The sequence below is a fragment of the Colias croceus genome, chromosome 26 (genome assembly GCF_905220415.1).
Source record: "Colias croceus chromosome 26, ilColCroc2.1".
NCBI lineage: Eukaryota > Metazoa > Arthropoda > Insecta > Lepidoptera > Pieridae > Colias > Colias croceus.
Genome location: NC_059562.1, coordinates 1,625,852 through 1,641,071, shown reverse-complemented (window position 1 = coordinate 1,641,071; position 15,220 = coordinate 1,625,852). Strand labels below are relative to the sequence as shown.

Genomic DNA, 15,220 nt, shown 5'->3' with positions numbered 1-15,220 from the left:
AAGGTCTAATAAACACTTTTTTGCAAAAAAATAATTTTTATTTCATCTCCTTAATAATTCATGCAATAAGGGGTTAAAAGATACCTACCAAAAGTGTACCAAAAGTTTTATGAAAAAAATTTTTATGAAGTTTAAGTATAAGTTTTTTTCAATTCATAAAAAAATTTTAGTCTTTACCTACCTACTAGGTAGTAATTATAGTTAGCTATCTTCTCCAACTGCAAGTGTACTTTAATACCTAGGAATTTACTAGGTAAGTAGGTATATGTCAATGAACATGTTTCATTTGAGATTAAAAAAAAATTCAACTCCGTCCGTCCAACAAACAGCATTTTACATTCACCAGAAAACAGCAGATTAGAGATGATTAAACACAAAAGGCATGTAAAGCCGCGGGATAAAACTTCTTAGGTACAAAATAAGACAACAAAGTAATTTCTCAATAATTATAATCTTCATATACATACATTTATATTGCGGTTTCTGTACGTTTAACATTATTTACAACTACCTACCTACAACATTCTAGCTAATATTATGGAATGTACTTCGAGCTTAATTTAATTCAATTTACATAATTTATTATAATATATTTACGTCTATTAAATTGGGCTATTTATTATATAATTTGCAAGCATTATTTTCTTTTACTTCTTATATTTTTTAAAGAAATGTTCACAGTATTAAAGTTATGCTGGGACTACATTAGACACTGAATGATCGCTAAAGTTGAAATACACTTTTTTATACAATGTTTTACATAATGCATTATTACAATAATGAAACTCTACCTTAGCATGGTCCCAGCATTATATTATTTAATAGTAATAGTAATTATTTTATAAATTACCTAATATGCAATCCTGTAAAAGTAATATCGTAAACTTTCGTTATCTATTTTGTTTGCAAACTTTTATTTCCAATATCGAACAACATTGATATATATACAAATACGCAGGCTATAAGGTAGATTTATCGAAATAAATGGCAAATTGTAGTGTCCTATTTTCGCACTTAGATAAAATTCACTTTAACATGTCTATTCTATGTAAAATTATATTTACAATATAAATATTTAACTAAATCAATAATTAACTAAACACGTATATTATGTACAAACAATAAATATCTATAATCAAATCCACGATCAATTCGTTTATTCATTTCTCTCCCCAAAGTTGAAATAGCCCGCGGGTCACAAAAGTTTCGAGAAAAACGTATTGGGAGCAGTCATGCGTGCGGGATCGAGGATCCGGGGGTACGACGAGCTTAGAAAGGGTCTGAAAGCCACTCTGCTCGTCTCCTCGCCCGCGCTAGTAGTCGCCTCCTGGGTTGACTCGTCCTGCGTGTCGAGAGACGACTCGTTGTTAGAATTACCAGCACCCATATGCAACTTCCTTGTATGCTTCTTGAGATCAAAGTTCCTGCAGAACCCTTTAGCACATATGCTACACGTAAACGGCTTTCTCTCGTTGTGTGTGTGCATGTGGAAGGTCAGGTTGTAGATCTGGTGGAATGCCTTATTGCATATATTGCACTTGTAGGCTTTCTCCCCGCTATGCGTCAGTCTATGGTTCTTATAGTTGCCCTTTTGATGAAAGCCTTTGCCGCAAAACTCGCAGACGAACGGCTTGTAGCCAGCGTGGATTCTAGCGTGAGTATTTAGAGTTGAAGAACGATTGAAAGCTTTACCGCACGTCATACATTTGTGTGGTTTCTCTGATGTGTGTATGATTTTATGTCGACACAATGTAGACGCTTGACGGAAACCTTTGCCACAGATTTTACATACAAACGGCCTAGCTCCTGTGTGGACCGGCATGTGTCTCGTTAGATTGTAGTGTGCATTGAATACCTTACCGCAGTCGCCGCACGCAAAGCTTTTGTTCTTCGCTGGTGACGGCGTGGGCCCGGTGGTGGAAGATACTGCGTGGTCTGCCGCTGGAGCTCTTGGACTAGGCGGCCGCGGTGGAGACTGTACCGGTGGCGGTCTGGGAAGGTGTAACTGATGGGCGTACGTTAGAGAGACGAGATCTGGTCCGTAGTATAACAGAGGATAGTGCGAAACAAGCTGCCGCCTTGCTGCAGGAATGTACTGCTTAAACGCGGAATCGAGTAGATGAGCACCATATGATAGAAAATTCGGCTGAGGTATTGGTTCCGGTGAGACAGACTTCTTGCGGTCGGGCTCCATGAGGCGCGCGATGGAGAAGTTGAGCACGGGCGCCGTCGGCGTGTCGGGGGACTTGGCCCTCTCGGGGGAGGACTCCCTCGGGCCTTCGGGGCGTGTCGCGGATTGGAACGGCTGCATTTTCACGATGAGTACCTGCGGAGAACGTCATTGTTAATATTTTTATTTGGCGCTCGCAATCGCGTGTAAGTGTCGTATTGTTGGCGGTCGTGTCGCTTGTTTTAAGTAAATTGCTAGGGGTGTACCCTTTTCGATTCGCCGCGGCGCCTTTGTGCAGAAATCGTTTGCAAACATCCGTACGGATTGAGTTCTGTGAATAGCGTAAGGTGGAAGAGAGCCCTTCACTCGTATTCAAAGTTGAAATCCACTTTCGTTACTAATTACGTCGTGTTGATTTGTAGCTGATAAATTATGTATCGTTCGCTGATTGAAATGAGTCAAGGCTATGTTGATGAGGCTGTAAACATTTTTAGAAAATGTTTATTTACCTAACTATTAGAACTAACATAAAACAAAGTTGCAGACAATGCATAAAGTAACATCACATAATAAATAATATTCAATTTGACAGTATTATTTATTTTTAGAAAAAATTGTCTCTCAAATTTTGGCTCTACTTTTCCTAACCGGTCATAGCGTGTTTATGTAGGACCGCAATTAGTTTAATCAGACTTCTTAAGGTTTTATTTCAATTAATCGTTTATTTTAATGTTTTCTCCCTGGCAAAGAAAGCGGTTTAAATCCATTATACTGAACCACAGCCCCTATTAAAACAAAACATTAAAAATAAGGGGCGAAGTTATTGTTTTGGCGCGCAATTTGCACTGAATAGAAATTTCTTTAACCGGCATATGCTCGTGTGAACTTCAATACAATTTTAATGTGTAATTGGTCTTTTTGTCCCGCAAAGATTTCGCCATTTCGTCATTTGGGTCATTATAATTCGTCCCTTTTAATTCTGGTGTGTTTTGTAAAACTATAATTTGATACAGCTTTATTACACTAGTAAAAAATAGAGTAGATTTATACTTAGTTTAAATGATTCATAAAAAAAGCTTTGTAAAAGTGTTCTATATAGATTTATAGGCCAAAAGAAGTCGTATGATAAAACTTACTTAAAATATTTCAAGATAACTACATAATAAAAAGGCTGGCTTTACTTTTCTTCCAAGTCATAATTTTTCCTGATAATAAGAAACATTTTCTTCAATTTTTTTCACTTCAACTTGCATGCACAATGCACATAGCTGCATGCAACGCATAGGTAATAAATATACTACAAGCTTTATTTTCTTGATCCGTCTTGATTATTGAACATACATACTTCCAAATATATTTTAAGCCTAATTACGTGCCATAATATAAAATATTAGCTGCCAGGTGGTAAGTAATGATTGTTGATACAACAATACGCTCGCGCGCACTCGTACAATGCGTATGGACTTTTGTGCGTACTCCATTATTATTTATTTGTTTTGTCCTACCGCAGTTGACGGTTAACGGTGAAATTGTTGAAGATTTTTCGAATGCTTTTTGTTTTGATCTGGAGTCAAATCTCAAGGTACTTCGCGGTATAAATGGGTACTTAGGAGTGGTGTTGTTTATACACAAACATACCTACGTTCAGATTTAAGTAAATGTAGTATTATTAATGTGTGAGTCTGTGAAATTTAAGATTCTGGGAACATTTGAATTTTTTTTAACCAGTAGGTACTTAACCGTAATAGATTTAAAGATTATAATAATCTATGGTTAATGGCTGTTTTCATATTATAAATAGGCTGCGCGTTTCTGGGTTTGACTGCATGCGGCTATAATGTGTTAGTTCTTATACAGAGCCGATTTTAATAATTAATTCACCAATTTCTACTACAGTCTGTAGCGTGTTGACAAATTATTAAAAAAATATATTTTTAATGAGAATTTGAACTGAAAAATAGAAGTTCGCGTTCCATACACCTAAACTTACACAAAGGTAAATGGACCTCATTGATACGGTAAAACCATCATCCAGTGATCAGATAATAAAATGATTACTTAACAACTTAGGGTGTATCTCCTATCCGACCAATATCATAATTACGTGTTTCATCTCATCGCTCTTATCCAAACATCTTATCAGCCACTCCAGACCTCGATGATAATGATTAGACAGCTACCGAAAATGCATTCAAAAACACATCCTAACGCCTATAATTTAAAGTTTAATTTAGGACAGATTCGACCATAATACATTTTCTTGATGCGGACACTTCACAAGCATCCGGGGGTTAAATTATCTTCGCGTTTCGCTGGAAATGGAGCTTTGTGCCTTTTTATTTTAGGTTCCCTTTCGAATGGAACGAGTTAAAAAGTCTTTAATGTATAAATTAAATATGGCTCTTATTTTGTAGAGAATAGAATTGCTTATGTAAAGGTTTTAAAAATGGGATGATACTAGACTGAATTATACAGCAAAGAGATGAGATTAGACCATTAAGTTATTACCCGTTAATATAAGCTAAAGGGTAAGCCAAAAGTTGAAAAGTAAGCTTTATTTAATCGATTTTTTTTTTTGTTAACTTCATAAAAATAGAGCAATAGAGACTGTCAATATTAAGTTCCCATAATTTCAATGCAATGCGAAGACATATTTAGTATGGAATTTCAATCAAATACCTATAACTTCAAATTTTTGTTCATGTTCAGTTTTGTGAATTCAAAACAGTTTTTGTGTACCTGTCAAAATGACAGTAAATAAAGCGGGAAACGAAAAAAAAAAACATCAATAAAATACGCGGGGAAGCTGTTTTTTTTTTTCATAAAAACCCCAATCAACAATTCGCGCCTTTCCGCAGCGCTGGTTGTGACAGAGAGACAAGTGTACGCGTCTATTTGAATGGCTGCCGCCGTGACAACTGTCAAGTTGTCAACTCAAGACGTCATTAGCGCCGACCAATCAGCGATGTTGGGGATTTGTAATCTGTAGCTGTAAGGTGCTCGGCGCTAGTTTCTAGTTTATTTTTGTGTTGTAAAATAAAAATAAAAGAAGAAAACATTATAATAATATGAATAAACATGTACCTAGATAAGAATGTTTTTTGTTTACATTCAAAATGGAAACTTAGAAAGTATTTTTTAAGTAGGTACCTAAACCAGTAATTATTGTAATAACCAAAATGTAGCAAAGTATAAACTCTAAAATACATATTGTGATAATGCTTAGTGAACGAGTAAAACCCGTAGCCAAAGGCTAGATCTTGAATAAGATTTTAACAGCGAAAACCAGGCAATTTAGCCATCAAACTCAAACTACCGAACCGATCATTAAATGCGAACGACATTCGTCACCTCGTAATCCCCTAATCCCATGTCCCTTTCTCTCCTACACAGCAGATGTATGTCTGTCCCTATCTAAATACGATAATCCGGAACCGCAGTACAGAGGTCATTACTTTTACGTTTTCGTGTTCAACAAACAATCCCTTGCTTGTAGGGTGGCAATATGAGTAGTTTCATAGGGACTCAACATTTTCATATCAAAATAACAAACATTTATTTATGATGTCGGTAAAAAAAAGCAACGGGTGGCAATACCTATTCACTAGTTTGATAATAATTTGTCGTTATCGATAACTATGTCAAGCTGTAATTGTAATGTAAAGTTATTTGAATGTAAAAAATAATGTGAATCTCTTCAAAGTATCCTGGCTAAGACAAATTAGTCGAATTATGGAGTTTAAAGTATTACAAGTAGCATCATTTTAAATTAGTGAATGAATCCGATCGAAATTGCATTCAACCTCTTTTGAGTTTGTTTGGTAGAGCGAAGCTGCGGTTATTTGTAGGTACATATTTTAATTTAAAACTCGGCTGTCTGGCAGTGGTCTGCTATGTAAATTGCCCCCTAAATTATTATATTTGTGTTTGATAGTTGATTTCCATTTGCATACCTACAATAAATAGTACTTAGTAATAGTAATAAGCGCTTTTTCGCATTTACGACTTACAACTATGTTAGTCATTTTAATAATATCATATATTAATAACAAGAGTAGGTACCTAAAAGGACATTAATTTCATATAGACTAAAGACATAAAAAATAAACCAGACATATCAAAAACCATGGTTACCACCCACAGATTGAACTCAAACAGAGGTCTCTATAATTTGGTATGTTAAACACTGTCATTACAACCGGCTAAAGAGAAAGAGCCCCTCCTCCATACAGTTTCCTCACGAGTAGGGGTCTTCATATTTAGACGTATTATTTGGCTATAACTCAAAGGGGCCCGAAATTGCTGGGGGTAGCCGCAAATTGTTTATTACGATTTTGTGATATGTTGACATTTCATTTGGATTTCTGGTAATCGACGGGATTAGGTATGACGAAATTTAGTGGGCTGGATTGGAGGCATTAGGTATGTCCGTAGTTCTTATGATAGAGCAACATAATTTAATAAGTAAGTAGGTACTTATAATTCATTTCTAACTGTGACAACTATCAATAAGTATAAATAGTTTGAATTGAAAATATCTGGAGACAATAAAATAAAACTTATTATACCGTTACATTTTACGACTGTAATTTTTAATAACTCTATTTTTTGTTATCATAGAAAAAAAATAATAACTCCATTTTCCCTTTTAGCAAACAACAAATCTTTTATTTTTATCTGCCAGAACCTTTGAAACTAGCTTAGGGTTCGGTTGTAAACCAACAATCAGTAATTTCCTTGCGCATAATTTATAATTTAAAATTACTTATGTTCAATGAACGTGATTTAAATAGGATTTTTATTAGAATTAATCTAAAAAAACTGTACTTTCGGAGCTTCTAAATTTGTGCACGTGCAAAGCCTAGTCAGTTAAAGTTCAACAAAAAAATTTTATAATTTCAAAACTACACGACATTATGTCGGCCAATAATTTTAAGATTTGTTTACCTACTTCAACAGGATCAAAGACACTACGCACGGCTAGATATCAAAACCACCGTATTCATAACCATTGCCAAATTTTGATCTATATAAAATTTGATCTCAATAAATCCTGTCAGTTGTCCGTTCATCTGTCACTGACGGAAACGATTGCTGACATTAAGTGGTCGCCCTTTTGACAGCGCTGCGACGGGGTGACTGAACTGTATTTTGAATTTAAATTAATATGTTTTTTTAACTTTTATTGTAATCGACCTATAGATTCGTAGTTAGTAAAATATATTAAACTTACTTTTTATCAAAAAATTTGGTAGTTATAATGATTAATGATATTAATTTCTCTTCACCCACCTTATACCTAAAGCTCTTAAAACATTTACCTAATGTGTTTTAAGAGCTCTACCTAATTTTGTTTGTTGGTAAAATATGAAAGCATGTACAAATAGGAATTAAGGTTTATTTTAACGGACTAGAAATCATTTATTTTTTTATCCCCATACGCTCCAAATCAGTTGAACTGATCTTATAATATAAAAATGAATCCCAAAATGTGTTAGTAAGCGCATAACTTGAGAACGGCTTAACCGATTTCGTTAAATCTTTTTTTATAATATTCCTTGAAGTTCGAGGATGGTTCTTATGGAGAGAAAACGTAAACATGTACCACGGGCGAAGCCGGAGCGGACCGCTAGTATAATATAAAAATGAATCACAAAATGTGTCGGTAAGCGCATAACTTGAGATCGTTAAATCTTTTTTTATAATATTCCTTGAAGTTCGAGGATGGTTCTTATGTAGAGAAAACGTGAATATGTACCACGGGCGAAGCCGGGGCGGACCGCTAGTATACTATAAAACAGCAATAATATTACCTACATACCTATATAGCTTTTATTCTTGTGTGTAAATATTTTCTCTTATCTTATTCGTTACAAACATACAGAACAGTCTATTTCTTCTGAGTTCTCACAATATTAGGTAACTAGATTTCCGCCCGCAGCTTATCCCGCCTTTTCAAAGGAAAACCCGCATAGTTCCCGTTCTTGTCCGATTACCGGGATAAAAAGTAGCCAATGTCATCCATCCATCTTCAAAAACTTTCGTATTTATAATAACAGTAAGATAATTTACAAACTCTACACTTTCATACAAAACGTCTAAGTACATTCAGATTCTGTACAATACATCTATCCTGTCCCCTCCCATCATTTCACCTGATGTCCCTAAGCCTCACGGGTTGACGCCCTCAGAGGGAATTGATTAGATTAGCCTTGGCGATGTTTAATGTCCTCACAGTTTGTTAAAATACGTGTAAAGAGGTGTGAGGGCAATTACTGAGGGACCTTTGACAATGATATGCCTCCGCTATTGATTTCAGGATTATTTTGTAAGTATATGTGCGCGCCTCGGTTCTGCTCGGGGACTGGGAAATATAGATATTATGACGTAGGTAACTTGGGAATAATAGGTAATATTTTATTTAAAAAAAGGAAATTACTAACTATATTAGCTAGAGGTACATACTTAAACAAAGCTAATAAATAAAGACATTTATCTATTAATTTATCAAATATGATTCATTTTTAATTTGATCGAAGGCAAGTCTTTTTTTTAAGAACCTATGGACATATTTGCTCTTTATACTTCAAATTCTGCTTAGATCTGTCTAACCTTTTCTTAGTGTATAGGTACGGAACATTTCGGAGTTACAAACATTAAACGATAATTGTTGAACGGTAAAATGAAAAGGGGAAATTCTCTCTGTTCAGGTAAATGGAATGAATGTTCATAGGTACCTACTTAGCTGTATTATTCAAAAGAAATAATATAATATGCTACGGCTACGCCCGCGTAGTCAAAGGAAATGCCCACGGGTAAGAAAATTTTTACCGTGGTAAATAAATAGCCTTTATCACACTCAGCCTCAGGACTGCTTGTTATCTCCAGATACAAAAATAATATTATTATTAAATTTTGCCATTGCTGCGTTAAAGGAAGACAAACAATCAAATCAACAAACACGCATTTATAATTTTACTAGATTACCGCCCGCGGCTTCGCCCGCTTTGTCTCAAACCTATTAAATTATACACTAAAACCTTCCTATTGAATCACTCTATGTATTAAAAAAACCGCATCAAAATCCGTTCCGTAGTTTTAAAGATTTAAGCATACAAAGGGACATAGGGACAGAAAGAGCGACTTTGTTTTATACTATGTATAGTGAAGGAATTCATAATTCAACTTAACTATATACTTATTTTATTGATAAGAATTAATGTGTTACTATATCTACTGCCTACTTAATATTCAATAGAAATGAAAAATAATTCATCAATGCCCACCTATCTACAGATGATTTATGTGTTACCTAAATGAAGTGAAATATAATTGAACTAGGTACCTAATAAGATTATTCTGTACTAGCTGCGCTTCGCGGTTTCACCCGCGTGGCTCCGCTCCTGTTGGTCTTTGCGCAATGATATATTATAGCCTAAGCCTTCCTTGATAAATGGGCTATGTAACACCGACAGAATTTTTCAAATCGGACCAGTAGTTCCTGAGATTAGCGCGTTCAAACAAACAAACAAACTCTTCAGCTTTATTATAAGTACCTATGGATAATTATTGTTACAAAACATAATATTTTAGATATTATCTAAAATATCAAGGCTTCGTTGCACCATTTTTTAGTTATAGTTAAGGTTAATGTCAAATTAAACAATAACAGTAGTTATATAATATACAGGGTGTAATCGTTAAGTGTGCACAAGCGATTATTCCGTAACTATTGCAGATACCAAAAAACTTTAAACTGATATCGAAAGTACTTAACCTAATGTGTAAAATGGCCATAATAAATTTTTATAAATAAAACGAGAAATACCCAAAAATTTTACATTAAACGCTCCCATACATTTTATTTCCCATACATTTTGTATTCATAGCAGATTTTCGAAGTGATGTCCTCATTGTGCAATACAATGAGGAGCTCTATTTACAGTTTCTAAATGAACTTCCCTTCAAATTTGCGAAGTAATTAAAGCAGAAAACCAAAAAAAGAAAGAAAAAGCTAAAATCTTTCATATTAAATGTACTAGGTTGATCCAAAAGTAATGATAATTGGGTATTTCCTGTGCACATAAAAATAAAAAACAAATGTTTTTTGCTTGCTCATGTGTTCACTAAGTAATCACAAAAAAATCATATCAACAGGCCACGTTTCCAATTATTTACATTAATTTGAATGTGAACCGTGCGTGCCAGAATGTGTCCCGACGAAAAGAAGAAACAACGATTCGACATGTAGAGGGTAAATTTCTAAATTTTTAATGATATCAGGATAATTTTTTGTCACGTTTTGTGATCATGGACGTTACCCGAGTTCACCATGTTTATGCTGAAACCAAAAAACAATCAATGTCCTGGATGCGAGCTTCCAAAGTGACGATGAAGAAATTCAAAGTGAAAATCAGTAGGTTAGATTAAAGCGGTAGTTTTTTGGGACGCTAAAGAAATAATTATGGTGGAATATTTTAAAAAGGTAGCCACTTTATTGGGCTCTTACTAAACAGACCAAATTAAAAGATTGCGGTAGGTTAGTAAGGAAAAGAGACATGGCAAACTGCGGACCTGAACGCTGTTTCACCAAGACAACGCACCAGATCACAAAGCGTCAGTTGCGATGGCTGCCATTCAAAATCGGCATTCCAAATGCTTGAACACCTACCCTATTTTTTAGATCTAGCTCCTATTTACTTTTATCTCATTCCTCGGCACAAGAAACACTTTCTTAGCAATAAATTATTTTAAGACGACAGCGAAGTGATGGCCGCGTGGAGGGGTTTTTGTGGATGAAGTCAAAGTTTTTTTTTTAAGTTTAGGAAAAAAAATATTGAAGTATATTTTCCAGTTAGAAGACTATCTAGAGAACTACATAATCATTATAACTGTAATGACCTTGTTTAATATTATCATTACTTTTGGATCAACCCATGTACATGGGATATTCGTATCTCATACTAAATGTATGGGAGGGTTTCAAGTTAATTTTTTAGATATTTCTCGTTTTATTTTTAAAAATTTATTATGGCCATTTTACTCATTAGGTTAAATACTTTCGATATCAGTTTAAAGTTTTTTGATATCTGTAATAGTTACGGAATAATCGCCTGTGCACACTTAACGATTACACCCTGTATACCGGTGACTTACAGTGACAGCAAAATGGGTTGTAACAGCGTATTTTTAGCATAAGTAGTTTAATCAAAGTTTCAAGTAAATTGACATCTATTTTTGTATTTAACGCTTCTGACAGTTATTTAACGTCAACAATAGCTTTAACCATAGAAACACGAGCAGTTGATAGTTAGGTAGTGTCATAATTAGGTAATTAATAAAACATGTACATAAGTAGGTGCTACAATCTTTAATTCAGATTTTCAATAGAGATTTTGCTCGCATATAATCGAACAATTTTTGTTTTAGAATATCAATTTTTGAAAGAATTTTTGTTTTAGAATACCATGATCCATCCGTCAATATAAAAAAAATAAGATTCTAACGTAGAACTTTCAACAAAACCAAACAACGCATTTGTCGTAGTTACTTTCGCTTCCTCAACACTTTCAAATTCTATACACTTTTTGTTAAACGTCGGTCAGTTCCAAAATATTTAGTTCCTATAACTTCCTATTTGCATTACAGTTAAGAGGATAAACAGTAGTTTACAAACAAATCAACAATAAAACGTAAACGGTGTGACGGAAGGATTAGGAAGTCTTTGTAAAAATGCATTGCGAACGTACTTAAAGGATGTATTCAATTGGTCAACATTTTTGCATCGGAACTTATGATACTTATAAATTTGGATATTATGCGGAATGTGGTGTAGCTTTTTAAAGTTCTAGAGCGGTGGTGGCTCAGTGGTGAGACCTCGGACTTCGAATTGATAAATCCGGGGTTCGAGACCAGGCAGCAGGCGCAGGAAATAAATTGATTTTTCAATTTATCTGCGCATGTTGTAACAATATCACCACTGCTCGAACGGTGAAGGAAAACATCGGGAGGAAACCGACATGTCGAAGAATTAAAAAGTTCGACGACATGTGTCATCCGCCGACACGCACTTGGCCAGCGTGGTGGATTATGGCCTCATAGGAGGCCTATGTCCCAGCAGTGGGAACGTATATGGGATGATGATGATGATGATGATGATGATGAAAGTTCTACCTACTCAAATAATATTCATTAAACTTACAATTTATAACAGTGTCACTATTCTTAGTATAAAAAAATTCGCGTCATGCTGTCTGTCTGCCGCTCAGTATGCTAAAAAAATCTCGTTTAGTGCAGACAAGGTCGCGGGCATGAGCACTAGCTCAACATATTTGTACTAACAAATATGTTATTGCATATTAATAATGCGATCACTTTATTATTAAAAAAGTATTAGGTACGTACAGTATGCCAAGAAGAGTATTTTGGCTTAGATACCGTCTTTTAATCTAAAGAGTCAGCTTGTTGTTATAACTGACAACTAATTCATAACGAAAACAATTATATAATTTACATACTATAAGATTAGAGATAAGTGTGTCAAAAATAACATTCATCGTTAATCTTGTCTAATATTCACGAAAATCAAGATTTTCATTTAACTGATTGAACATTTAGATGATGCGGTCGTCAACTCTATCTTGTCGTAGCATCATTACTACGCCGTAGCGCCTACGCATGTAGTTAGTAATGTAATAATATGAGAAACCATTGCAATTTTTTAGGTATCACTACATAGTATAAAACAAAGTCGCTTTCTCTGTCCCTATGTCCCTTGTCCTTGTCCCTTTGTATGCTTAAATCTTTAAAACTACGCAACGGATTTTGATGCGGTTTTTTTTAATAGATAGAGTGATTTAAGAGGAAAGTCTTAGTATATAATTTATTAGGTTTTAGACAAAGCGGGCGAAGCCTCGGGTGGTAAGCTAGTTTGTAATAATGTTGATGTTATTCAGTCGTTCATTTTTTTATTTAGGTACCTACCAGTTATTTACAATATGGCAATGATCTTCAAATATAATCATATTAGGTATGTAGATGGTAGAATTATCCACGGCCCATGACTATGAAAATGAACAAGTAAAAAAAAACTATAAGAAAATAAGCGCTGTAAATATTTATTATTGGTAGGTAATATGTTAAATTTAATTAATTTATTGTCTTGTATTAGTATTACATCAATTGATAACCCCTTAATTTTAAACGATTAAATAACTAATAGTTTAAAAAGATATTAGGTAACTATAAGGTAAAATTTCAGATGACATTACCTAAAGTAGATTTTTTATATAAATGAATAGAACAGAGAATTTACTTAAAGTGTAAGAGTCTTTTGAATGGAATTTGTGCTGGATGGTTGTAGGTACTTACAATGTATGTTGGTACCACAGTAAAAAAGTAGGTAAGAATACTAATAACTGAGTTGTTAATTAAGTAGGTACCTAGTACCTACTTGCCACGCCTTGTGTCGTGTGTTGTGATATTTCAAAGGATATTTCTAATTTCTTTGTTATATTAAAACTTTTTCAATAAATCAAACATATTTTGGCGATACTATTAAAATACCAAGCATCGTTAAAACGCTTGAGGAAGCTTTCCTCGCATATCTAAAATACCTACAGTTTATTACCTACTCATACCCACATCTTATTGAAGACTCTACCTGACTCTACCTCGAACATTAACCATACTTGTTTATCATTTTACGTTTAAAGATTCATTTATTCTCTTTTAAAAACTGATAGCTTACAAGAGAAAACTTATACCTACCTATAAATAAATTTAAGAAACAATAGTCGTCCAGGCACAGCTGTTTTAGAGGTAAGTATATATAGTTTATTCCAGGGGTTATATTAAAGTACGTTAACCCACCTTATATCCAGATCAGCCGTCCATCACCAATTAAAGTTCACGGTCATTGCACTGCACAGTTCACAGTTAGATGGCGAAATCGCACTGGCCGGGAAAGGCAAGCAAGTGGTGCGCAAACACGGCACAAACTAACCAACCCCCCCTCCTCCCATACGGGAACAGCCATTCGCAGGCAAAAGGACCGTCGCCGCCTTCAATAATTCACACACCGCCCCTCCCTGTCATCACCATACGATTGAACTCACGCCGTCCTGCTCACACAAGTTGCGCAATTTGTTGCTGTGTGCTCGTGCTCTGTCTAACACATTTGTGGCTGATATGTAAGTCCCTTTCTCACACGCTAGAGCAGACCGGCTGCGTGTATTATGCATCATGTTTGGCCAAGGTTTTATAAAGTTTGCGCAGTCAAGCACAGTGTATTGGTGGTGTAGAGAGTTCGAAGAATTTACAATTATTTTAGTATAGAGAAAATAATGTTAACTTGAAGTGTCATCGTTCAAATCGTACCTATAAAATGTAAAATTTATGAAATTTACATAATTTTAATGCTTTTTTTGTGTATTTAGAGCGAAATACAATGCAAATTTACACAAAACTTAATTAGGTAGGTACCTTACCCATAGTCTATATAGATGAAACAGTGTTAAGCTTTTAAGCTATTTATTAAGTGTTCGATACATAGCCTATCTTTTGATCTTAGCCATATCCTTCTTTAAACTCGACATAGCGAAAACTTATGAGTCTTATGACGAATAAATACTTTTACGACATGTAGAGTTTGGTACCTACTGTTTAATCGAAACTGATAAACTTATAAATTAGGTATTGAGATATTTATTCAATAGGTGACACGTGGTAAATGTATATTTACAAAAAATTTGGCGATGATTTTTACAAATATTAATTTATTTTCTTTATATTGGTAGGTTATAGGTAGCTACACCATCTGAACTCTTCATTTATCGCTCGTCATAATGCAAATGTAAGTAGGTTGTAACTACCTACTTCCAATTTTATCGTTTTCGAAAAGAAGGTATGCGAATTATTTTTTAAATAACGTTTATCTCTACTTATTTTAATTTGATAATTAATGATCTTAAACTGCCTAGCACTATTATTTTGATAAATAACAGCTGTTGTATAGGTAATATACCTACATTAATCATTCATACAGCGATT

At 34.4% G+C, this 15,220-nt stretch overlaps 1 protein-coding gene across 1 annotated transcript; it reads right to left on the bottom strand.

Annotated features, from left to right (window-relative positions):
• Positions 1-438: 438 nt before the first annotated feature.
• Positions 439-14,154, bottom strand: LOC123703497 (fez family zinc finger protein erm-like). Its single transcript, XM_045651523.1, has 2 exons — positions 14,042-14,154; positions 439-2,326 (listed from the first exon to the last, which is right to left on the bottom strand). Exon 2 carries the CDS (start codon positions 2,309-2,311, stop codon positions 1,196-1,198), a length of 1,116 nt encoding a protein of 371 aa, XP_045507479.1. The 5' UTR covers positions 2,312-2,326; positions 14,042-14,154; the 3' UTR covers positions 439-1,195.
• Between the last annotated feature and the right edge of the window lie 1,066 nt (positions 14,155-15,220).